Source organism: Haemaphysalis longicornis, unplaced genomic scaffold, assembly GCF_048455015.1.
Source record: "Haemaphysalis longicornis isolate Haplotype H1 unplaced genomic scaffold, Haemaphysalis longicornis Haplotype H1 scaffold_5, whole genome shotgun sequence".
Classification (NCBI taxonomy): Eukaryota; Metazoa; Arthropoda; class Arachnida; order Ixodida; family Ixodidae; genus Haemaphysalis; species Haemaphysalis longicornis.
This window is the reverse complement of record NW_027526385.1, coordinates 48,923,511-48,947,632: the sequence shown is the minus strand read 5'-3', so window position 1 is coordinate 48,947,632 and position 24,122 is coordinate 48,923,511. Positions and strand designations below refer to the sequence as shown.

Below are 24,122 nucleotides of genomic sequence, written 5' to 3'. Positions count from 1 at the left end.
GGGTTATTCGGAAGAAGAAAAAGAAGAGAAATATTAAAAAGATGATGGTGATGATTACTTCGAGGAGTTTTGACGTGCCGCAACGGGTACTTGGCCAGGGCTAAAAACTCTCCTGCCCTCGGGTTGAAGGTCCAAGATAAAAAGCGAAGTGTCCAAAGGAAAGAGAAAATCCCAAGGATTAGATACAAATAATCCTGACCCAGATTACTAAAAAAAATTCACGCATCTCCACAAAGTGAATCGTGACGAGTGGGCGAACACTGGGGACCGTTATTACCGTAAATCACCCGTGGCATTGCGCACTCTCGCATGTAAATGAGTGACAACGCGGGAGTACAGTATATACAATTCCAATCCAATCCAATCCAATCCAATCCAATCCAAGCCGATACAATTCAATTTAATTCAATTCCATCCAAATCCAGTCCAAATCCAATCCAATCCAATCCAATGCTCCTCGCGCATGCGCAACACTTTTTACACACACGCCAAGCTCCGGACAAAGCGAGGTTCTAAGGTGCTTCGCCCTAAAATTGTATAGTGAAAAGTGTCATTTGAGAAGGAGGAATCTTGATCGAAAAGAATAGCGGGCGTAGAAGGTCGGGGTTGTTCGAAGTAGTGCGCATCCTGGTGTCCGTAGCAATCTTTCAGGGGAGTCAGGTTTGCCTATTGGGATGTCGATATATGTCTTGTGAGCTTGGGACATATGTTTTGCGAGCCGCCATCTCGCGAGAAATGGTCACATGATCACACGACAGTGGTCACACGACTGGCGTGAACGTCGCTCTATCACCGATCCTGTAACTTTTAACGTATAAAAGCAACACCGGGCCCTATCACTTTCGGTAGCAGTTGAAAGAGCTAACTTGAAGTCGGCAGGCACTTCGTGCTACTAAGGAGAAGGGGGAAAGTTTATGTCCTTTTTCTCATAGAAAAAAATTCGCGTTCCAACGGTGCTTAGTTATCGTCTGCTGTACAGAAGAGTTTCACCGTCGGCGTGGCCTGCTACCGAGAATACCGGGCTCCAATCTGAAACTGCATCCGGATTGCCGGCCTGCGCTGACTGCGATAGTTTCACGAACCTGTTGCACAGCCTTGTGAAGCAATTGCTGCTTCCAAAAGGAAATAAAGAATACTCATTTGCCAAGCTAAAGTGTAGGAGAAAAATAAAGCGGGGGAAAAAAGGCGGATCGTTGAGGTGCCCCGGCATTTCGTGTGTCTCCACGGCGTTCCCGGAACAGGCAGCGATTAAGACCACAGTGTTGTTTTTGTTTACAGCGAAACAGTGAAAGCAGCAGCGGCATGTCCTAAACGACGGCAAGCTCCGGCTCTTGTTGCGACGACTTAAGATTGGCGACTGAGAAAATTGCACTCGGCATGCAGTGAGCAAGAAACTGTTATGCGAAACCGTTGGAGGAGGAGTCACCTTGGTGCGGTTTGTTTAATGGCTTACAGGCGGCGCCTCCGGCATTCGTTCAGCTTGCACCGAAGCGAAGGTCGAAAGAGGTTCGTTCGCGTGACTTGAGAGTTTACGATGGGTTTGGGACAAAGCCTCCGCGCAGGGTTGTTTGTTGGCGTCGTTCGCTGGAATAAATTTCCACGTGAAGAAACGGAAGCCATTATGTGGTGCTGAAACAAGACAAATATTACGGGCAGTCATGGCGCTTCATTTTTACATCTAAACGGAGATTCTAAGGGGAGGTTGAAGACCCTGTCGTTTGGTGCTCTGGCAGGATGATTACCCTGTATATACTTAGACTCTGGTTAGATAAACGAAGCGGTAAGCGGGAACTGTAGGCGTCATATTCGTCCAACCGAACACCTCAGACCTATTATATCTAGGAGTCTACCTACTTCACCACTTCAATTATTCTAACAGTGCAATTTTTGTGACTTCTTTTTAAACCGCAACCCACCTCCGCCGCGAAGTACGGGGCAGATTTTTTTCTTCCGTGTACATGCATTCGAGCGCTTCAACAAAAATTAGCAGTGGCTTAGCTCAACCATGCCAGGATATACGTAGCGTGAGCTAAGGTTGAGCTGGTTATTCTTAGGTTTTCTGGTTGTGTATAGGATTAGCTGATTATCATGCTTACTGCTGCTAAAACGATTTCCAATCCAATCCAATCCAGTCCAGTCCAGTCCAGTCCAGTCCAGTCCATTCCAGTCGCGGCGGCGGCGGCTCAGGGGCGCCATCTGTACGCCGTTTCACTCTCCTTCTCTACGGCTATACCACGCTGGCAAACGCCCCGCTATATTGCTGCACCGCACGAGCCATCGGTTCCCCACACGGCCACCCCTCGCATGATCATCAAGTGGACCGGACCGCCACGTGCCGCGCTTGCGCATCCCGGCTCTCCAGAAGCCACGCGAAACTGCTCAACCTCGGCCAGTGTATCTAACGCTACAAAAACACCTTTTAGCCGAAGTGTGCAAATGCGGTGTGGTTATTATTTCACGCCGACTTTTCACGCTTTATGCGGTACGTCGAGCAAGTTTTCAAGTTTTCGTTAATATTTAAAAGTCATTACCAGGTAGCTAAAGCGAGGCATACAGGGTTGCCAGGCTGGTCATATTTCGCCCGAGATTGGTTGCTACGCGCATTTGAAGGGGTCGATCTGCGTCCAAATAGTGTGGACTTTCGAGATACCTGAATTTTTCAAAGGGACGTAAAACGTTAATTAGAGTAGTCGCCATGCCGCTCATGCAATTCGATAGCATTAACATTGTTCTTGAAAGTTTAGCAGGCCGGTAACGCTCCCAGATGTGTTGTATTCTTTAAAGTGCGCCTGAGGGTGCGGCATAATACCACCGCTGCAAAATTGGCATTATTATGACGGCGAACATGTGCGCCATAATTACCCTTTTCTTTTGGCCTGAAAGATCACTATCAGCCATTCGAAGCGGTGGGTGTCCCCGGATACCAGGCACCGATAGCCCAACCTCAGCAAATTGTGTATGATGTGCGCCCTATCCCGCAGTGGGGTGCTGGATACAAAGTTCTATGCTGTCATAGTAAGATGAATGTTTCAGCGTGAATCGAGGGGGTCATCATTTCAAACTAAAATGTGCCGCTAAAGTCTATGCAAGTTTCCCGAAGAGTGCATCTACCAGCATAGGTATAATACGAAATGCGCACATTCGCACCGGCTCGGCTGGCAACGTCCAACGGTCTACATAAATTGGACGTTAACGAGCCAGGGTAAGTGTTACGCTGACCTTTAGCAGTACCTCGCACGTAGAAAGGGAACAACGCAAAAGGCATTCCTAAGGACATTCAAAGTAAGAGTACGTTCTTAAAACTCGCCGCAGGTGGGCTTCGCCACAACACCCCATAACAACCATTCATTGTAACCAAACGTGCAAATTCAGTGAATGACGAGGCATAGCCTGAGATTAGGACAAAATATAGAGCTTTTTAACTTGTAAGTCCTAGGAACTGCCATGTTATCAGTGGGCTGTGCAAGGGGCTCTATAATTGGCGCAGTCGACAGGAACATGTAACTGCGCATGCGCAACGCAGCCCAAAACGTGTCTTGATCTTATAAAGATTAACGGATGAAAAGGTGTATAGTATCCGCTGCATATCCGCGCCGGCAGTATATATTGCTGTAACCGCATGCTGGGCCTCGCCATTCGCCAAATTTGCACATTTGGTCACGGTGATTGGTTGTTCGGGAGTGCTACGGTGAAGCCCACCTGCGGCGATTTTTAAGAGTAAATATTTTAATAAGAAGGCCATGCGCTCCCGCGGTGTCGCCCTTTATCCCGATATACAGTTTACAGTCCTGACTAGAGTTCTCGGTTTGGGTTTTACTGAATCATAAATCATAGTTCTACAAGTAAGTATGTGGGAAATGTGGGGGGGTGTTGGTGTCGCTGCCAAGTGAGAATTAGGGAACTGGCCGTATGCTGCAGACGGCAGCGTTTACCATCACTGACCACATGTTATACCCTTCAGGGGTCACGTGACCCGACCGAAGGCCATTGAGAACTCCGTACTGAGAACCTACGAATGCCTACTAGGGTAGCTTCGTGGAACCTGCATGGCACCTACGGGATGTAGCAGCAACGAATCAACAAGGGATGCAATAATTATTTCGGATTCAAAGTATTAGGTAAGCAGGCGTCAGTGTACCTCGAAAGCCGTGGGTTGAGTTCTGGGCGTGGTGCAGTGGTTAAATTATTTGCTTGCCACCAGGTGCCGCTGGGTTTGATCCCAGTTCCTGCCACTGACAGCGGCTGTCATGGTCGCTAAACAACCCCTTGAGTGGGTAAGGGTCTAATCCTAATGCCATTTGGAACTCCTTAATAGGAATCTGAATTATGCTGCTTCATAGCTGAATTCGGCTGCTATATCATGGAACTTCATAGGAGCAGCATGATATACCAATAATGTAAGCTTCGGTTGGGGCAGACAGTGCCTTCGTATTCAAAGCACGTAAGCAGGCTTAAGTGTCCTTCAAAAGTCGCGTTTCGTGCTGCCTAAGTGAAGAGAGTGATTAAGCCACTTGCCTGCCAATTTGCATCCCTGAGTTCGGTTCGCGGCCCCGGCAATGTTTTTCTAATTGAAGGCACGTGGAATTTAAGTCCTTCCTCTCTGCTCATTATGGGCCACATATTACCTTCACATATTGCTATTACAAGCAGTTCGATGTTTTCAATTCCAACTAATAACAGCTAATAACACAACATAAAATGTTCGCTGAGGTCGGGTAAACGTGCACGAGTAATGAAATGTGATTGCCAAGGGAAAGCCTTGAAAGCAAGCCTTCCCTTCTTGGTGTGTTCAGCCAGTTATGATTGATATTTCAACAGACCGTTCATAATAACCAAAGAAATACACTCTCACGGTTGCCAAAGGTAGAGGGAAAAGTTACTGCCGGAACTATCTCCCCGTAATGGCTATATCAGCGAGACAGCCCGGTACGCACGCCTCTGATTGGACGCAGTGAAGGAAAAAAAGGACCGGCGCATAACACAAGCGTCCAGAACGGGCCTACGTGTCTGGTGGCGGCCGGCGGGCAATAAATACCACGCTCCTTACGAGGGTCACGCTTCTTGGAGTACAGATTTTCCGCTGGTTATCACCTCGCTTCCCGAAGCTTTTCTGTTCTTCTTTTACGTCGTGTCATACAGCTTGTTCTTAGTCCCTTTCACCTTGGCGAAGTTGTTGCTCAGGGGTATTTATGAGGCATACAGAGAAGGAGAGAAGACGAGAAAGCGAAGAAGAGGAATTTTTTTCTTCTCCTGGCACGAGCTCGGTTTCCGCCTTGCTAATCCTTCGTCATGGCTTTCGCCGCGCACGGGTTATGGCTTACCGTCGATGTAATTCTCTGAGTTGGCCCTTTGGGGTTCGCGCAGGAGTTGACTCACGTGTGAGACGCGGCGAACAGCGCAGGAAAGCGAAAGCTCTTTTACGATCGGCGCTTGCGTGTTGAGAGACGCGCGGGAGCTCCGGTAATTGGATGGCGTTGGTTACGCGATCCTGCGTGCTGGGGTCGTTCGCTCGTTCGGAAACTAAGTGTCAGCGCCCATATACATCGAGGCAACGGTAGTCTGTTGGGGAGATTGGAAGGTTGCTTCAGGTCTACGCGTGGCTTTCCGAAGCCGCAACAGAACACTTTCAATCCTGCGTGCTTGCGCAACTTCTTACGCTGTCAATGAATGAAGCATACTTCAAGCATACATTAAGCGACGGGAAAAAAGATAAAGAAAAACACACGAATCAAGGCATTCTTTTATTGATACAGTCCAACAATGTGAGGGAATAAGTGTGCAGGTATGGAGTCATTAAATTTGGAGCTTTAGAATTTTCGAATTTCGAGCCACGCCCTGCGACGTAAATTCTAATTTAAGCCACTTGTGCCCCCTTATTTGTTCTGACTAGCCATAGCATACGTATTAAATGCCACACCCTAATTGAATAGAATCTAGTGAACAATTATTATAAGCGTAGCTACAATTAATGCACCCGAGCAACAGAGGAGTATTGTTCTCAGCATAGCTTGCATCTGTCCTAAGCTGTGGTTGGCTACGACGCATTAAACAACAATTGTAGCGTAGAATACCTATATAATGTTACACGCACCAAGCAATTCATACAGGTGGCTTACATTTTGGCATGAGAGCGCACGAACGTTTCCTGGGCACTTCAACTTCTGGAGGTCATTTGTGCTGAAAATACGCGCACATGCATTGCAAAAAGCGGAGTAAATCTGTCTTGAATTTTTAAATGAAATATTACGTGTTTCAGTGGTTTTTCTCTTTCCCTGTGCCATTAGTACTGGAATTCTAAAAATGAACAGTTTACAAAATAGGCAAAAAGTGAGTGATCATTACATTGAGAAAAACGGCTCCTCGTGTAACGCAATCATTCGTACTTTTTGTCAGTCCAGCATTTGAAGAACCGAAAAATCTCTAAGTGTTCAGTCGATACTCTGCTTTGTTTTGGTGAAGGGTTCCGCTATCAGTTTTTTTCACATTACAGAGCGCTGCGCGATTCGATTTTCTGATAAATATTCGTTCTTTTTATTTATTTCTTCCTAAATGGGGCCGCTTAGCACTGTCACCGAAAGTACGAAAGAAAAAATACTGAACAGGCCAATGAGATTGATTCGAGAGAATGCATCTTACGTTACAGATCTTTTCATCTTTACGATATCGTTGTAACTTTTCTGACTCCGATAATTGGTACAACGTTGTGCTTGCCACCAGTTTTCTCAATGGAGTCTCCGCATAACGCAACGTTTCTGGAATGCTTTATTGCGGCATTTTTTTCTAGCGTGTTTCTCTGCTAATTGTTGAAACTTTTTGCCCCAGCAAAGCACAAAATTTGTGCCAGGGCGTCCACACTTGGGAATTCCGGGTAACCGCGCGAATAGAAGACAGAACAATAGGTATACGACATGCAGTGTTGTTGTGTGTTTCTTCACTTCTCGTGATGTTCAAACGGTTACCATGCGTTCCCAAACGCCTTGCTGCTTTTCTTTGTTCTGGTACGGTTCCGTACCAACCAGTGTAGACCGGCTCGCGGTTGGCTGCTTTGCTATCCAGATTGTTCATGTTTAATATAAGATTGCCGATATCATATTCTTTCAGTTTCGATGCTGGCCTTGTTACGTCAAAATGTATTATCTATCGGCTCGGTGTGGGAAGTGGGACAGTAAGGGAAAGGTAAAAAAGTCTTTCACATTTGTGGGTGCTCCGCTTTCAACGGCGTATTTTAACGTAGAGTGGAGGAAATGTTTTGCTTCCAGTGCTTGAGGACACAAGTCTTGTAGTGTGAGACCAGATTTCTTGAGATTGTCGTGTGAAGTCCCATACATAGTGGGGTATGCTCGGTACAGTCGCTATCGGACTTGTGGGGCCCACCAATATTTAGCTGACGATGCCAGGTCGGTATCCATCCCGTTCTAGTCACGGCCCTTGTTTCTCTGAGCACCTTTGATTTTCCCTTTACGGAGGACATCCTCGGTGAGTGCGGCTTTATAGTCATTTCTTGCTATGTGGCATTACGATTCGCACATTCGGCTGAGCAAAGTAATGTGAGAAATTGTGACTGGGTGAGCTCCGACGAGGTAAAACTATACTAAGATGTTTTCATAGGCACAAGGAATCGTTATCCTCAGATGGGATCATGTTACAAGTTCAAGCAGTAAATGCTCTTGGCAGGATGAGAGAAAAGATGACTGGGTAGACTCTGACTAACTAAAACTATGTGAAAATGTTTTGATAGGGAAATGAGTCGGTATCCTAAGATGGGATCACGTTAGAATTGCAAGCAGCAAATGATGTTGGCAGCTTTCACTGAAACGTTTTCGCGGTATTAGGGACATGGATTATAATGAGGCTCAAAAAGAATTGTAAAATATACTGCCTCTGCCGGTACCACCGGTATTAGGAACAGTGACACAGCGTTCAGTGCAATCTAGAATGCCCAAAAGATAGCGTCACTTGATCGACAAATATGGTCATCTACGTAACTGTGGTTGCTGTCATTCAAAATCGGACATGAAGCCAGTTTCTCAAAGGCTACAGATCAAAACAACATCGCCCTGTGATCCTGCCGCCTTGTTCGGGCACATTTACAAATTGATTCTCGTAATTGAAGAGGCTCCTTCCGTAAGTGAAAAAAGATGACCGGCACGGCTTTCTTGAGCGCGTGCGCATCGGCGAGAGAGGATCGCAATCGAAGGTCTTCTATTTCGACTGCCGGCCATAATCAATCCGGAGCCAACCGCATCCGCCAAGCAGATACTTTCGCAACCTGTGTCTTCTGCTTCTTCGGTGGCACCTTCTGCAAGCCGCTGCTGCGTCGACCAATTGCGCCCGTGCAATGACGCAACAGCGCGGTCTGCACGCACGCGCTGTTCTGGAATCATGGAGAGCGGTCCCTGCGCGCAACCGCAGTTTCGTATTTGAAGGAGAACTCGCGGCACGCGTAGGTACAGGGGCTGCAGTTTACCTATTGGACACGGCGACTCAAGGCGTCCGTAGAAATCAACCTTGCGAGAGCCTTCCCGTATCTTTTTTTGGCAAGGACGCGTCCGTTCGGCGCCAGAAGACGTGTCGGTGTACCGTTCGTTGCGCCGCCCTCCCGTGCGGAGCTGGGGGTCGGCCAGTTCATTCCAACTCGTGATACTCACGCTATTGCGTGGGGAAGATTAGTTGCTTATACGGGCTTCAGGATCTTCCTCGTGTTTTTCTTGGCGCTTTTCGGTTCGGCAGCCACGACCATTCATTGAGCGTTTTGTCCGCGATGGTTCAATAGATTTGGCTCGCCGAAGCGCGCCGTTGCGCAAGGCGGCGGGTAATTTGCCTGCAAAACGGAGAGCTAATATATGTTTGACCTGTATGTGCGTTTCCTAGAGTGGAATTGTGGCTTTGCTCGGAGTTACAGTTGCGTAAGAAGGGGTTAGTGCGCTAGTGCGTCTACGGCGGATGAATGTGTTTTTGTGAGCGCGCTTATTAGCGTTACATTCCATTGCATAGAAGTCGCCGGCGCCAGTTATTGTTAAACTAGAAAGAACGCGCGTCCCTTCGCACGTAATACCCTCAAGTGTCGGTCACAAGATCTGTAGATGGTATATATAATACAGAAGTAAAAAAAAAAGATAAGGGCCAAACATTTGTAAGCTCTGAACGTGCACATACAAGATAATGTGTTTTACCCAATTTTCGCAGCTGTGGTTTGCTACAACTGCTGTCATCTCGCGTTGCGTATAGGACCGAAGTGACCTTAACATAGGTCACATAGTCGGGGCTTTACAAATAAAATGCCGAAGTTCCGAGGTGTAAATTCTAGGATAAATTATAATGCCTCTCTGGTACACACCGAGCTTCCTCCTCGATATCGGCTTTACTACTAAGCCCAAGAGGACCGCCGAGAAGAACATTTTTCAAGCGCTAATATGCAGTCGGGTACTAAAGCATGACCCGGGGACTTTTCATTGACACACCTCTCTAGGACCCCATGCATTTAAATTTACCGATATATTTCGAGCCCATTTCGGCATTACTTTTTGCACAGGGGATTCTGGGTAGACAATTTTTTTTTGCTGACAAAGTTTGATATCGAGGTTTGATGTCCTGAGGGCTTTTTACATTTATTTATACACCATGTATCCCTACAGAGCGCCACACACCGATCGCTGCACAGTCGGCCTCAAAACTATACCTAAATGCATTGTTGGGAAAACTTCTTTGAGGGAAACAAAGTGTATGGCATCATCTGATATCAAAGCAGGAGGTACCTATCACCTTTTTTAGGAAACCCTCTTTATAATTAATCGTTTTATTGTAGTATGTCTCGCTTTAATTAAAGGTTGTTACAGTCCCAACTGATGCTCAGAGTAGTGCAAATCGCCGTTTTAAACAAACCTCGTCTTTCCTGCTGAGGACTTCATTACAACAAGGGCTTACAAAAACCATTTAAAGTTAATTTCACTACTTTACGAAATAATTGCAGGGAACACGCTTTCAGCATCATTGTCTGTAGTCTTACGTGAAAATAAAATTTTACAGCAACGTAAAATGTGGCGCCGAGCATGTGCCACATCACGCGTTACGCATGGACAGATGCGCTTCCTTGTTGAGTCTACATAGGAATTCTTAAGAAATAAATTATTATTATTATTATGATGATGATGATGAATTATATTTTTAGGAATAGGAGGACCGAAGGTCGCTGGTGCGGGAAGAGGGTAATATGGAAGAATTTAGGCGCCCACTAAATCGCGCTCGCCAGGCCGCTGGCAACGCCGAACTGAGCTAAGGTTACTATGTGGTGAGGGGGTTCAAGGACGTTCTTATGCAATGCTTCAATATCAGAATTTTGACAAACACCATGCTTCAGTCTATGCAGATTAAAAGCGGAGCTGTGCAGAATAAGATTTTTCATGTTTGCTTCACACACGGTGTGACGAGGTGTGACAAGGGCAGACAGCACTCACTGGTGGTTGCATCCGTATACTACCGACCGAATAATGGCACCACATTTCCAGGACGATTAAAGCTGGATACCAAAATTAGCGCACGAAGCCAGTGGCACCCAGATCTTCATAGGCGGAGGCTCTAACGCCAAGCATAGTATCCGGGGAAACGCCACAACTGACTCGAGAGGACTCCTCCTGGTTGATCAACTGGAGCTATTACCGCTTCATACCTACAACACAAGTGGAGTACACACCCGAGCAGGGCTCCATGCGAAACAAGCCGACACTAAACCCGACTTGACCATTTTCTTCCTGAAAGCTGTGAAGCATTGGGAGACACATTCTACAACATTGGGCACATTGTTCACTATCCCATTATTGTTACCGCCAATAAAAAAATTCGCGAACAGGGTACAACCATCCGAGCTGTAAACTGGTCTCACTTCCGAGATGGCATAGGAGCCCACTTCGATATCATTGAATAGTTCGTTCAGGTTATGCGAAGCAATCTAATCTCTGCAACTGAATAAACAGTTGGCGAAGAAGACAAGGCACTTGCCGACTCCCGGATGCTAGCTCTGCGTAAGAAAGCTAGTAAGCGCACACATCAGTACAGGACCAGTGGAACAAGTATATCAAATCCTCAGGCATGAAGCAGCTCTGGGGCAACCTTCGCAAAATGCTAAAAGCAACAGTCCTACCCCGCTGGAAACTTACTCTCCGCCAAGACACCGACAATCTCAATGAGGAAATTATTAAATCTTCTTTTCCTCACGCCAGCCTCACGCTGCCAGCTGCCATCGAAACCCTCGAGTTCGAGTCTAAAACCCCAGAATTAGATTCCCCCTTTACTCTGGGAGGACGTCATGCCACCCTGAAGCATGGTAGAAGTGACTCAGCACCGGGACATGACGTTATCACTTGGAAGATGTTGTGAAACGTATCCGAAGACACTGAGACTGCTTTCCTGAAAATCGTAAATGAGCAGCCTTTCAAATAGTTCTGAACCACATGCGTGTTGCAATTATTATTCTGATACCTAAACCGGAAAAAATACCCGACAAAAGTCACCAATATCCGCATATATCACTCCAATCCCTCATACCAAAAAAACCCCATATCACTGACACGAACCATATGCGAACCTGTGGAAAGAATGACATAAATTGATAACCCACTACATCGAATGCTGCAAACCAGGCTTACACCTGTCTCAGGCCCGATTTGGATCTAACATGGAGCACATAATATCCTCTAATTGCTTCTGTGAGTACCGAACCAAAACTCAAGAAAAGGACCACCAGACTACATCCTGGTCGTCGAAATAAAGAATGCATTCGATAATGTCAAGCATGAAGACATTCTGTCTAATTTGGCCTGGATTTACCCTGGCCAATAAGCTTTCGACTGGACTGCCAGATTTCTGGAAGCCCGACCAATTCGACTTGGGAACACCAGCAGTGACCAGGCTGTCACATACTACCTCGATCGTTGTATACCCCAGGACTCAATTTTGGGCCCCCTGCTGTTCGATGTGGCCATGATTACTGTGGCCCGAGAACATGAAACCAGCACTGGCGTCCGCTGCAGAATTTATGCGGACGTCATCACCATTTGGGCAGAGGCCAGGACTGCAGTGGGAATAGTGAAGATATGGCCTCCGAGCTCCAGGCTGTGCTAATTTATTTATTTATTCACATACCCTCAGGGCCCAAGGGCATTACAGAGGGGAGTGGGGGATAACAAAATTATTGGAAGAATATAAAGCAAGTAAAAATATAACAACAGCTTTTTACACAAACAGTGCAGACACTGCGATAGTTATAAGGAAGCATGCGTTGCACAAGTTGGCGTAAACACTCATAACACAGCTTTACTCCAACAGAGTCGACATTGCACAGATTTGGCTGGCGACAATACAAATACAACGGATCTTCACCTGAGAAGGCTAAATAAACAAGTAAATACTGCCCAAGTCAGGTAAAGTAAAAAACATACGGCACACACATTTTCACTCAAACAGTCTGGAAAGTGCACGCCTAAAAGCAGCGACGTCCAACATTTCGGCAACTGCATGTGGCAGTTGGTTCCATGTAACAGATGTGCTCGGAATAAATGAGTCGTGAAAACACTTTGTATGACAAGATGGAATGCCTACTTTGTATCGATGATCAACGCGCGCTGACATGTACGATGGATTCGTTAGTAGTCTCTCTCTAAGAATTGAATTCCCATGATATATTTTGTGGAATAGGCACAAACGCGATATTTGCCTGCGGTGCTCGAGTAACGGTAGAGACAAAGTCGTTTTCATTGTGGTGACGCTGGACATGCGATGATAATTTGAAAGTATGAAGCGACATGAACGATTTTGAACCGCCTCCAATTCGTCGGTGAGCGATGCAATGCCATGATGCCAAACAGCAGCCGCATATTCCAATTTCTAACGAACCAAAGTTTTATAGAGAATTAGTTTCAAAGAGCTAGGTGAAGAATTAAAGTTCCTACGAATATATCCTAACATACGGTCGGCATTACTTACAACATATTCTATGTGTGGTTTCCATGATAAGTTAGAAGACACTATAACACCTAAATATTTGTACGACGGCACCATTTCAAGACAAACATTGTTTAGTGAGTATTCAGGAGGTGTAGTGTTAACTCTTGAAATGCGCATGCTTTTACACTTTTTAATATTAAGTTTCATTTTCCATAATTCACACCAATCTGAAATACTGTCAAAATCTGATTGCAGAATTTGGACGTCGTTGTTGTTAGTGATTTTTCTGTAAATAACACAATCATCGGCAAAAAGACTGACAGATGAGCTGATGTTAATCTTCCAAAACTCTGACTCACCTTAGCGCCTGAAAAAACGGAAGTCCTCTGTGTCAATGGAAGGCGGAGTGCCCGCATGGAAGAGGAGACAATAACGTTAATATTGGAGCAACATGAAATCATGACGAAACGTGGTATGCCAGAATTCTCGGCAATCCTCTACATAGCTGCAACACGGGTGACCATTGGATCAGAGAACTCAAAAAAAATTCCCGCGCCTTCCCGCGAAATGAACACGAGTAAATGCAGAGCATTGGGGGTCGTTAACGCCGCGTAAAGTCGCGTTAGGGTGGGTAGTTGGGTCGTAGTTGCGTTGGTGTTGGTTTGGGGTAGAGAGAGGAGAGTAAAGTCGCGTTAGGGTGGAGCGAGCGTCAACCAAGGAAGGAAGGAGCAACGCAGTGACTGAAGAACTAGCGACCGCTAGCTGCTTTATATTTGCAGCGCACGCAGTAGAGGGAGAGCAGTACGGGGGGGAGAGCGCGCATGCGCAAGCAGCGCGCGCCCTTCCACGCCCCACCGCGCTGCTATCACGCATCTGTTACGGTGAGACCGCGACGGAGCGAACGGGCTGACTACGACGCATGCGCGCGCCAGCTGCTGTTGAGGGAGAGGAGGGAAGGAGGAGAGGCGCACCTGCTGCGGACGCGGAGCTGTGGACGCCGTCCGACGCAGGAAGAGGCGAGGCTAAGAAATGCTCTGCATTTAAAAGCAAGCCCCTTCTGTCTTACACGCAATCAAACGTGTTTCGAAAAAATATTCACGAGCAACACCACAAAAGTATGTGCACGTGGTAAGCACGCAATGTTGCGTTTTCAGAACAGGTTCAAAATTTATTGGGAGATGTTAGGTGCACCACATCTGCGTTACCAAGTGTAATCCAAGGCAAAAACTTGATTTGCATTGTTTGCTGGAACTGATAATTTATGCGAACCCCTGCTGAAAAATAAAAATGAAAACCTAAAAAACTAAAGACCTATTTCAAAGGCCGGATTAGATGTTATTCATAAACGTACCGGAGGTTATGGCTGTTCAATGTCTTACGAATTCTCAATTTATCTGGCTTTGAACATGAAGCAATTATAAAGAAACCCAGCAGTCTACATGCTGGTTCGCGAAGATACTTTTCGCACATTCCCAGTTCTAGCATCACATGGGCGTGTTCGGTAGAAATGTAGACGGTTCCCCGAAAGACAGCCACCCTACCTAATTTACCAGGCTCGTATAAAACATAAAACAGAGACATACATCCTTCATATATCGCAGATAACGATGAAACACATGTAGGCTTATTAGTCAGACTGCAACGCTCTTGGTACTCTCGCAAAATGAATTTTAAAAATGAAGTTTTTTATGCAAATAACATTGATTTCTAGTTACTGTGAGGTACACCAGCTACCTGAAGACGCATGATTGGTTGCCATAAGCCGTCGGGGAATTCCCTGGGCTTGTCAACATCTGCGAGTTCTCCTGCTATAAGAGTGGAGTGAGAATAGGGGACGTTAAAATATTCCGAACAATATTGAAACAAAGCATTGGAAATACTTAGAATGATCGCGTGAGCACACAGAGCAACTTTATGTGACAGATGACTGATATTTAATTGTATTTTAGAAACCATCCAGCATGTTAGTTACCATTGAGTAGACACAGCCTTCCGTACAAAGTAATGGGTATTACGAATATTTTACAGCGCTTTTTTAGACCGCAGCTGTACACAGATCACTTGGTGGAGTTCTTGTGAGTTTACCTGCGCAAAAAATAGTCGAGGCAAACATCCAGCCCCGAGACAATTGTCTTGCAAATGGTATTGTCGCAAAATGAATAAAAAAATGAAGTTTTTTATGGAAATAATATTGATTTCCGTTTAGTGTGAGGTTCACCAGCTACCTGAAGACGCATGATTCGTTGTCATAAGTCGTCGGGGAATTCCATTGTAGAAGTGTTAGCATAAAGACTGCTGTACAGGAAGTAGAATCGTCTGTCCAATCATGGCTGGCCTTTGCGAAACGGTTTAAAGACGTCGCCATAGGACTTTACACTAAAGAACATGGGCACATACAATGACCAACATGAACCACTAGCGCCATTAAATTATATTCTAAAAAATTCCAGTTATTTGCTTCCTCACCATTTTTCAACTCGTCATCTTGCAACTAGTTAAACGTTATCACGGTTGACAATATGGCTGAAGTAGGCCTGATAAACTTGTCGCCTTGGACCAGATAAATATGTCCTTTAATTTTTTGAAGTCAATGTACTACCACAAGTATATTTGTATATTTTACTCTGCACTTCGATTTTGTAACAGCAACATTTTGATCGAACAAATTGAAAAAAAAATTATGGCATTGGAGGACTTACACTCGAGTTTTTTTTAAATCCTACCTCATGAGCAGGATACCGTTTGTATCACTCAGTGATAGAAATTTTATTACAACCGAAAAATGTTCTGGTGTTCAGCATTGCTATTATTTTTGTACATTACCAAAACAATATTATTCGCGGGACTGCAAAATGAGTAATATAGACTGATTACCAGCATTTTTGTCCCCGTATTTGTATTCAAACTTACTCAATGAAGCTAAGAGGGTTCTAAGCCAGCTTTATATTTGGTCAAAATGTAGCTTACTAAAATTCAATTTATAGAAAAGAATTCATAATCTCCAACCCCCAAAAAAGCCATATTTTCCTATCCCACACACTTGGAAACTCTGATACTAAAATTAAAGTTGTATATAAAATAAGCGGTCCCGATATTTATTTTGAAAACACCGAAGTTTGGGACGAACAGGTAGAATTTATATATAAAATAAGCGGTCTCGATATTTATTTTGAAAACAGCGAAGTTGGGGACGAACAGGTAGAATTTATAACTGGGGAACTTATTTGGGTACCGGTGATTAAACCGAAACACTCGCGTACGTTCCTCCATGAACTAAACTGCGTATAATTAATTATTGTTTTCTGCTCATAGAAACTATCGCCGTTTAGTATTCGTGCTGTAACTGAAGCCATCATAAATACGCTATTTTTAGTTTACAAAAAGCATTTTGCGCATTGTGGCTAACGTCTTACAGATTTCCGAGGCATTGCGTCTATTTAGTGATTTCAGCACTGCTGGAGTTTTTTTTAATTTATACAGATGCACGCTTTCCGCTAATTCTGCTTTAATTTAAACAAAATAAATACATGTTGGCTGAATTAGCGAACCTAAATGAAAAAAATTTCGTCGGATGCCACTGGTACGCCTATCTCCTAACTAGTTTCCCTTATACTGCACTGAAGCCGTTAATTTTAAAGTTAAGTTCTAAAACCAGCAGACCCGTGTTTATATTATTTTATGGATTAGAGTCTTTATTTCTTTGTTTTTTTGCCTGTGACTCATTGTTGTAGCAAATATCGTTCTTATTTAAGTTTCGTGGCTATAATATGATAGGTACGCCTATCCCCTAACTAGTTTCCCTTATAGTGAACTTAAGCCGCTAATTTTAAAGTTAAGTTCTAGAACCAGCAGGCCCGTGTTTATATTATTTTATGAATTAGAGTCTTTATTTCTTTGTTTTTTTTTGCCTGTGAGTCATTGTTGTAGAAAATATCGTCCTTATTTAAGTTTCGTGGTTATAATATGATCGTAACATATGTGTGGGTGGGTTCAGCCATACTGTGACTTGAATGTGGTGGTTGACGTCCCCTCAAACAGCGGTTAACGGCTTTTACGTCACCCTCTTCAATTATCTCTGGGTGATACGGAAAGGGTAATAAAAGTATTCAATCCTTATTCATCTGAATCACTTTTATACATCCCTGACTCTTCGCTCTGAATGTGTAATGTTTATTTTTCAAAATATGAGTGACAGGGGACCATAATAGTTACAGCGGCAAGTAATTTCTAAAAAAAAAAAAAACGAGTTAAGAGCATACCACACGATAAAGGGATCTTTTCACTGGAAGTGCATCATGTTCGGCATCGGATCGTGCAATGCCGGACATTGGTGCATCGCTGCATCAGCCAGACTGCAGTGCGATGACGCCGCGCATTGCATCGCATCGGGACGAAGTATTCTTTCGCTCCGTTCGTGTCGTATGTGAAAGCGAAATGGTCAAACTCATTTTTAGTTCTTCCAAGACGCTGACGAAGGAATCCCACTTAGAAAACGGGAGCAAAAATGAGGGCCGAATCCTGCTTACGTCACGGCTCGCGCGGACCAATCAAAACATCCCAACAGCGAGCAACTGGCCCACCGGATTGGTCAGCGCAGGCGGAAAAGCAGCAAAGGTGGCATCACGTTGGGAGAGGAGAAGAAGGAAAGAGCATCGCTCGGTAGGGGAGAGGAGGGACCGGCCGGCGTGTTTCGCGTCGTCTGCTCCGCGCGTCGTCTGCTCCGAGAAGTTTTCTCGTCTGCTCCGCGAGCGCATCATCACACCGGGAGTAGCGGCTAGCTCGCCGGTCCTCGCCCGCTCTACTCCGTCCGTGGTGCTTGTTGGTTCGACGTCGTCGTGGTGGGAGTGTGTGGTGTACACGCGGGAGTTCTCGGCTCGATTTTTTGGGACACCGGTTCTGGTGTTCTTTCTGCTCGACCCGACCAACGACCAAGCAGGACCGACTGCGGAGTTATTACATTTTTCTGTTCATTATTCCTCAACTTCTCCCAAATTCCGCGGCGCAAAATTACTCCAATCGGGCAAGCCGGAGAAGTACACGAAATGTTCAGGTAAGAACTCCCCGCCTGTTATGTATTTTTCTGTTGTTGTGTCAGGACACCGTAGGTTACTCGTGCACGGTCAAGCATTGTGTTCCGTGGCACGCATTCGCCCCCTGCCGTCTTCCCTTGACCCTTGCTTTGATTTCCGTGCGTTCGGGCGGAGATCTCGTGACGACCGTTTCCGGAGACATCAATCGGGTTCCCTGGATGGCTATATCGTCGTCGCCGTTACGAGCGGGCACGACCAGTGACAGGCCTTGTACCGAGTTTCTGAGGTAGTAACGTTAGCGAAATTCTAGAAGTATAATTTCGCCCGTAGCCTACCGCTGTTCCCAAGACTAATAAATCGGATTTTATAATGAATTTACCGATGAATATGTAGTTCGGGAATAAGATTTGCCGGGGTGGGGTAGCATTCTTCTGCTGGACATCCGTACGATGTGTGGAGCCATGTCGTCCCCAGGACGTGGCGATCTCGCTTTTACCCATGTCACTAACGACAGGCTGGTCATTAAGTAATAAGATCGCCAGTTTTTGTTTTATGCCGCAGAAAGTTAGGGAGCACTTCAGTGTCTCCTGATAATTAAGCAATGACTATAACTGGCGTCTCACTGTGAACTGTTTCGTCAGAAAAAAGAACCTAATAATTCGCGGCCGTTGAAGAAAAAAAAAAAAAACAGCGAATGGGGACTTCGGGGATAGGCATTCGGTTTTCATACTAGCCACACGAAAAGCTGGAACTGTCTTGTTGAAACCTTTTTTAACGTTTTTATCCGTCTTTGACTGTTTTTAGACCTTGCATTGGAAATGCCCTCTAAAAAAATGAGGCGTTTTTTTATGCCTGGCATTTTTGATATCGAGAGCCTTCTACACTTCTAAATGGTCGCTGTTAAAATTAGGGTCATGGTTCGTATTTATGAAGGAGCCACTTAAAATCAAAGAGATTGTATTTCGTTACGGGTTTCGTAGATAAAGTTTTGTGTGAAAAATCCTGCATCTTCAGTACGCAGAAACAAAAGTGATGGATGCTTGCAGTACACTCTAAGAAGTCCCAGCACGTAGTCTTCAACACAGCGCTCCAAAATGACCAGCTGCAGTGAACAAGTGTGAAATTTCACCGAATGATGAAGACCAACATAATATTTGACTTAAAAAAAAACTCATGTGCGCCAGGACAACACGCTGGGTGTGAATGGCGTTTTGCATGGCGCGATGTTCCTGCGCAGGTGCCTTTTTTTAATAAAATTCAAAGAGGGGCCACGTCATTCGTATCATTTGCACACTAGGCCACTTGGATTGGTCATTCTGGAGCATTGTGGGGAAGACACCCTACGGAGCCTTCCTAAAGTATACTCTTACCAGGTTTGCTACTTTAAGAGGCTACGACTGCATGTTCCGTAGTTTTCTTCTGCGCTCAGCCACGCGTGTCGGTGCGGGAGCTCCGCTGTACGAAAAAAATCTCCCTGCCCATCAAGACGCGGTACCAGATTCCTCAGCGTGTAAATGTGCGGGATATGCGCATCTGAAAAACAGGACTTATCGCTTTAGAGAGGAAACGATCAATTTATTCAACTTATAACAGTCAGCTTCGATACTGCGAGAAATAAGGGACGACACATGTTTCAGTGGGTATTAGCCACGTGCCTGCAAAACAATTGCACGCCGTCTACACTCCAATAACAAACGTGGGAGAGTCAGGCATCCCTGAAACTTGATTTCATAAAAAATCTATGCTAAGCCCGGAGGTATAGCAGTTTCTTGTTCGCAAATGCTGGGAGATTGAAAAGCTTCCACGCTTGGTACGCTAGTCATCAATATATTTATTCGTTCGGTCTGCAAGCATTTGCTATAAAGTACAAAGTGTTTGTCGGGGTTTTGAGCAGGTATCAACAATTTTTTGTAAGAGCGGAAGCCGTGAGCGAGAAATGTATACTCCGCCGCCTACGCTTTAGCTGGAGCTGACTTTGCGCTTCTGTGCGTTGAAATGCGAAGCAGAGGGTGCAAGTGAAATCTGTCGAGACTGATCGGTGTTGAGTGTTCGTCCGCATTTCAGTTAGCGCTGTCTGTGTAATCAAATAGAGAGATAATTTATTTAAATGGGTGTGTTTGGCTAGAGTGTAAAGTTTAGCAAATTCATTTTTCTACTTAAAATAATAACTGCGATTGCGGTAGCCTTTTTGTAAGCGATGCTTCCACGAACAAAAAACCCCGTGCAAACAGTGGGTACAAGAACTAACCTTTAAAAGTTGCGAATGCGGGAATGATACTGCAAATTTAGATGCAGCAGCAGTAAGAATAACCTTCAGTGCAATAGAGCAAAACTTTGCAATGTGCAGTAATGCACCGCCGTAACATTCAAAGGAAATACTGTGTACCTCTCTCCTCGTCAACGCAGTTTTCATTGCTCGTTTTCGGGTTGCTGTGTTTTTGAGTAGAATTTTTACCGAGAGGTTGGAAAATCCAGTGTATTTCTCATGCTCTTAATTTTCAATTAACTTTTCGTTATGTGCCACTTTATTCCTAAAGGGCGTGGGCCGTCACGGGGTGCTTAACTACGTCAGAATATTGCCTTTTTGACTGTATCCTCCGCCTACTGTGCTCATTCCTGTGCAAACGTTGCCACACATGTCGATAATATAAAGAATAAAACACAACAAATGGAAATATCTCAGCCCTGTAAGGAAAAGAGTAGGCAAAAGTCCTGCTTTAAAATTCTACCTGTAGTGTATTCTCTGTCGGATAAAGCCTGGGTTTTGAGTCCCCTGAGCGCTTTATCCTGCAATTAGTTTAAGCATATCACCTCACCAACAGCTCGCGAACGCCGTCTTGAAAATCGCATCATGTCGGTTTCAGCAACGTTTTGAGTTTGTGTGGTGGGTCGAAATTGGCTGCGTATCTACTTTTTCCACTGCCAATGCCGTCGAAAAGTGATAGCTGCCGCTCCTTCCGTGTAATACCATCTCCCCTCTCACACTCAAACCATTTATGCTCTTTCCCTTCCCTCTCCACACTCTCAGGATGAATACCATGGGGTTTTCCGAATTCAAATTCAATTTTATGCGTACCGCTGCCCGCGTGCCATTTTTCGGAACGTTTGTTACCATTGTGCTTCAAACACCTCAAGTTGGCACGTTTACTTTCATTGTTTGCTTTTATGTTGCGTCCCAGCGGCACCATGTATAGCAAGTGGCGTTTTTATTTGCTACCGTAAGAACAAAGGTGATATGTATTTTTAGTTGAAAGAACGCTGCTTTTCTTTGTTAGGAACGTATTTTATTCCTCAAATGTACCTGATGTTTTCTTTGCGAGTAAAAATGTTGTCATGTAAAAGACCTGCCACCAGTTTTAGTACTGTCGAAACGTCTTGCCTTTATACTCTTCGTGTTTAATTAAGGATTATTTCACCTGTTCTTTGGCCGGGTGGCTCAATCGAGTGACTGAGAGACAGGCAGACGCACAGACCAAAATATCCGCGTCCGTCTTTATTAAACCTCGTAGTTTAACTTTCGTAGACCGGAATCTTCGAACGACCAAAGTGCAAAGACGCGCATAGCGCATGCGCGAACAGAAGTCGGAAGAACTGAAGCGCGATGCGGCCATTCCAGACAGGACGCAGCGCGTCCCGTGATACGCAGACGACCTGTGTGTGTGTGAGCGCGTGGCCGCGGCCGGTGATATATCGTCTGCTACCGTGCGAAGACCGCGCCCTCAGACGGCCGTTCCGCGCTTCCACCTTTTGTCTTCGCCCTCCATTAATGCCCCTAGCACCTCCACCTCTTTTTATTCTTTCCAAATTCGGACTTCGTGACGCGTTTCTTCCCTGCATGAACGCTCGCTTCTCACCGAGTCCAGTAGGCGTCGCACGACAATTGTCCCGCCCGTTTCCTTTTTTTTTTTTTTTTCACGGCGTGACGAGCAACGAAAGCGCATCATTTCCTGCGCCGTTTCGTGTTCCTTCTATCCAGGAAACCGTTAGGGCAACGGAACGCACACCCTACGCTAAAGCTCGCCCTTCCGAGTACCTTGTCCTAGCAGTAGCCGTTTTCTCACCGTTCTTGTCGAAGTTACGGCAGCGTGCAGCCACTAAAAAACGAGGTATCGTCGAGGCTCCCTCACCTCCTAACTTTTATTTCTATTGCTTTCCGCTTCGGAATTTCCGTCGCTCGCGCCCACGAATACGTTCCTCATCCTACGGGGCAGGGCAAGATTTTTTGGCATAGTGAGATATACAGCCGTTAGGCCTCTCTCGCTCAAAAAATACCTCCTTCTTTGCCCAACGGCGGCGCTAAAGTGATGCGAGGAGTTTACGCGTGAACCCTGAGAAAAACGAGTAAAAAAGAAAGAGTCACCGCTTCCTTGCTTTTTCTTATGCTTCCGTTGATCGCTCCCGCCATGTTGTTGTTCCCTTCCCGTCTGCTTACTCGAGCGTCATCTATCTACGTGCCGCATCTAACGCCTGTCGTCTGCTATTCCTGCCGCAATCGCCTGCTTCGCCTTGCCATCGCCTTTTCCTCGCACGCCTGAGCTCGCCGAAGGGGCGCAATGTTGATCTTGGTGTTGTTATCCGGCCCTCCCCAAAACCAAGAAACCGTTTGCAAAAGCTGATTGACAACAGCGGGTCACGGGCATTGTAACGGTACACCGGCCCGGCCCGCTCGGATCTTCTGCTCATTTTTTGATTGCCTCCTTTCCCGCCCTTTCTTCGGCGACCGTATGCGCTGCCGCTGTAATCGTCTCCGGATTGTGTTGGCTGCGTAGCCGCACCTCCGGCCGCCGCGTGCCACACTCCGTTGATGCGTTGCAGTTTGCCCGCGCGTTGTCTGCTGCTGCCCGGGCCTTCCTGAAAGCGTGAAGAAACTTTTGACCTCCTGGCTCACGCCTGATTTTGGCCGCTTAGTTTTATTCATACCCGGAGGCGCCTCCCGCCAGCAGTCGGGCGCGAAAATGGGCCTGAATGCGTGAAAGAGTTCGCAGAAGCTGGAGCGCCCGGAGTGGCTACATTTTCTTTCGTGAACTCTCTTTTTCTTCACTCCGTCCGCGGATAGAAGACGGGCGGCGGCGTAATGTAGGTTCTTATGCATCGTTCAGCGTATTGTGGTGGATTCAAATATCCCAGGGCTCTGTATTTGTGATTTCGCGCTTAAACGTGTCTGGAATGGTTCCATCTTCGATTTTTGCGGGAAAGCCTGTGCAATGACCAGCTTTCCCAGCTTTCTTCTTTCCTCAATTCGGCGGTGCTTGTTCTGCATCGTCCTGGCCTTCGTGATCCAACCTTGCACACGTTCAGGTGGCCACCACGGAGCTATTTCGATGGTTCTTTTCAGGGCGCATGAAAGTATGGTCAACAGAGTCGAGACAAGAATTTTTATTTTGGCGTAACAAAATGGAAACTAGAGCCACGCGAAAGTGTGAACTGTTGAATTGTCTTCTCCCATTCAGCAAGCTAACCTATGAAGCTTTATACATGCATACATAAAGAGGTCCGATTCTTTGCTTTCTACGAAGCAGGGCGAAATTCTATGAGAACGAAGCCATGTTTTCTAGTACCCCATAGCCTGTAGCAATTTGGGGAGTGGGAGCAATATAATAATTTTTAAGGCCCGCGTATTACTCAATGTAACATTTTGTTTTACGATGCGAAAGTACGCCAGCATTCAGCATTCATCAGCAGCTGGAAGGGCATTCAGTAACATGCGTCGCCTTTTCAATTCGGATATCTTTCACTTTTGAGCCACAACGCTTTCATGAATTTGTTTTTAATTGCAGAGAAAAATAGTTGAGCATTTGAAAACTGCGAAAATATTCCACGTGGGCCAGTGAAGAACAACGTAAATTTAAACGTTTACCTCCTTTTCTTGGTGCTGAACTTGCCTACGTGTCGAGGCGTGGAATAGGAACGGAGAAACATGAAATGCACGTGGCAGTCCAGGAACAAAAATGTGGCTCATATAATAAAACTGCATCAATTCCATGACAGTTTCGATTAGGCTAATGTAGACCATGCCATGCTCAAACATTTTACACGAAAAAGCTTTGAATCCGTTATGTAATGTCCGCGGCCCTTGCAGGTGGAAGTAAATGAAAATGGAAATGGAACGTAGACGTCCCGTATGACCTCACAACGCCGCTATTCCATTGCGCA

General features: G+C 45.6%; 1 protein-coding gene across 1 annotated transcript in view; it reads left to right on the top strand.

Moving 5' to 3' along the window:
- Nucleotides 1-17,631: 17,631 nt before the first annotated feature.
- Nucleotides 17,632-24,122, top strand: part of LOC144138194 (uncharacterized) — a 64,173-nt gene continuing 57,682 nt past the window's right edge. The window contains exon 1 of the mRNA XM_077670370.1: nucleotides 17,632-17,989. Coding sequence (XP_077526496.1) covers nucleotides 17,982-17,989 — 8 coding nt within the window. The 5' untranslated portion in view covers nucleotides 17,632-17,981. The remainder of the gene's footprint in view (nucleotides 17,990-24,122) is intronic.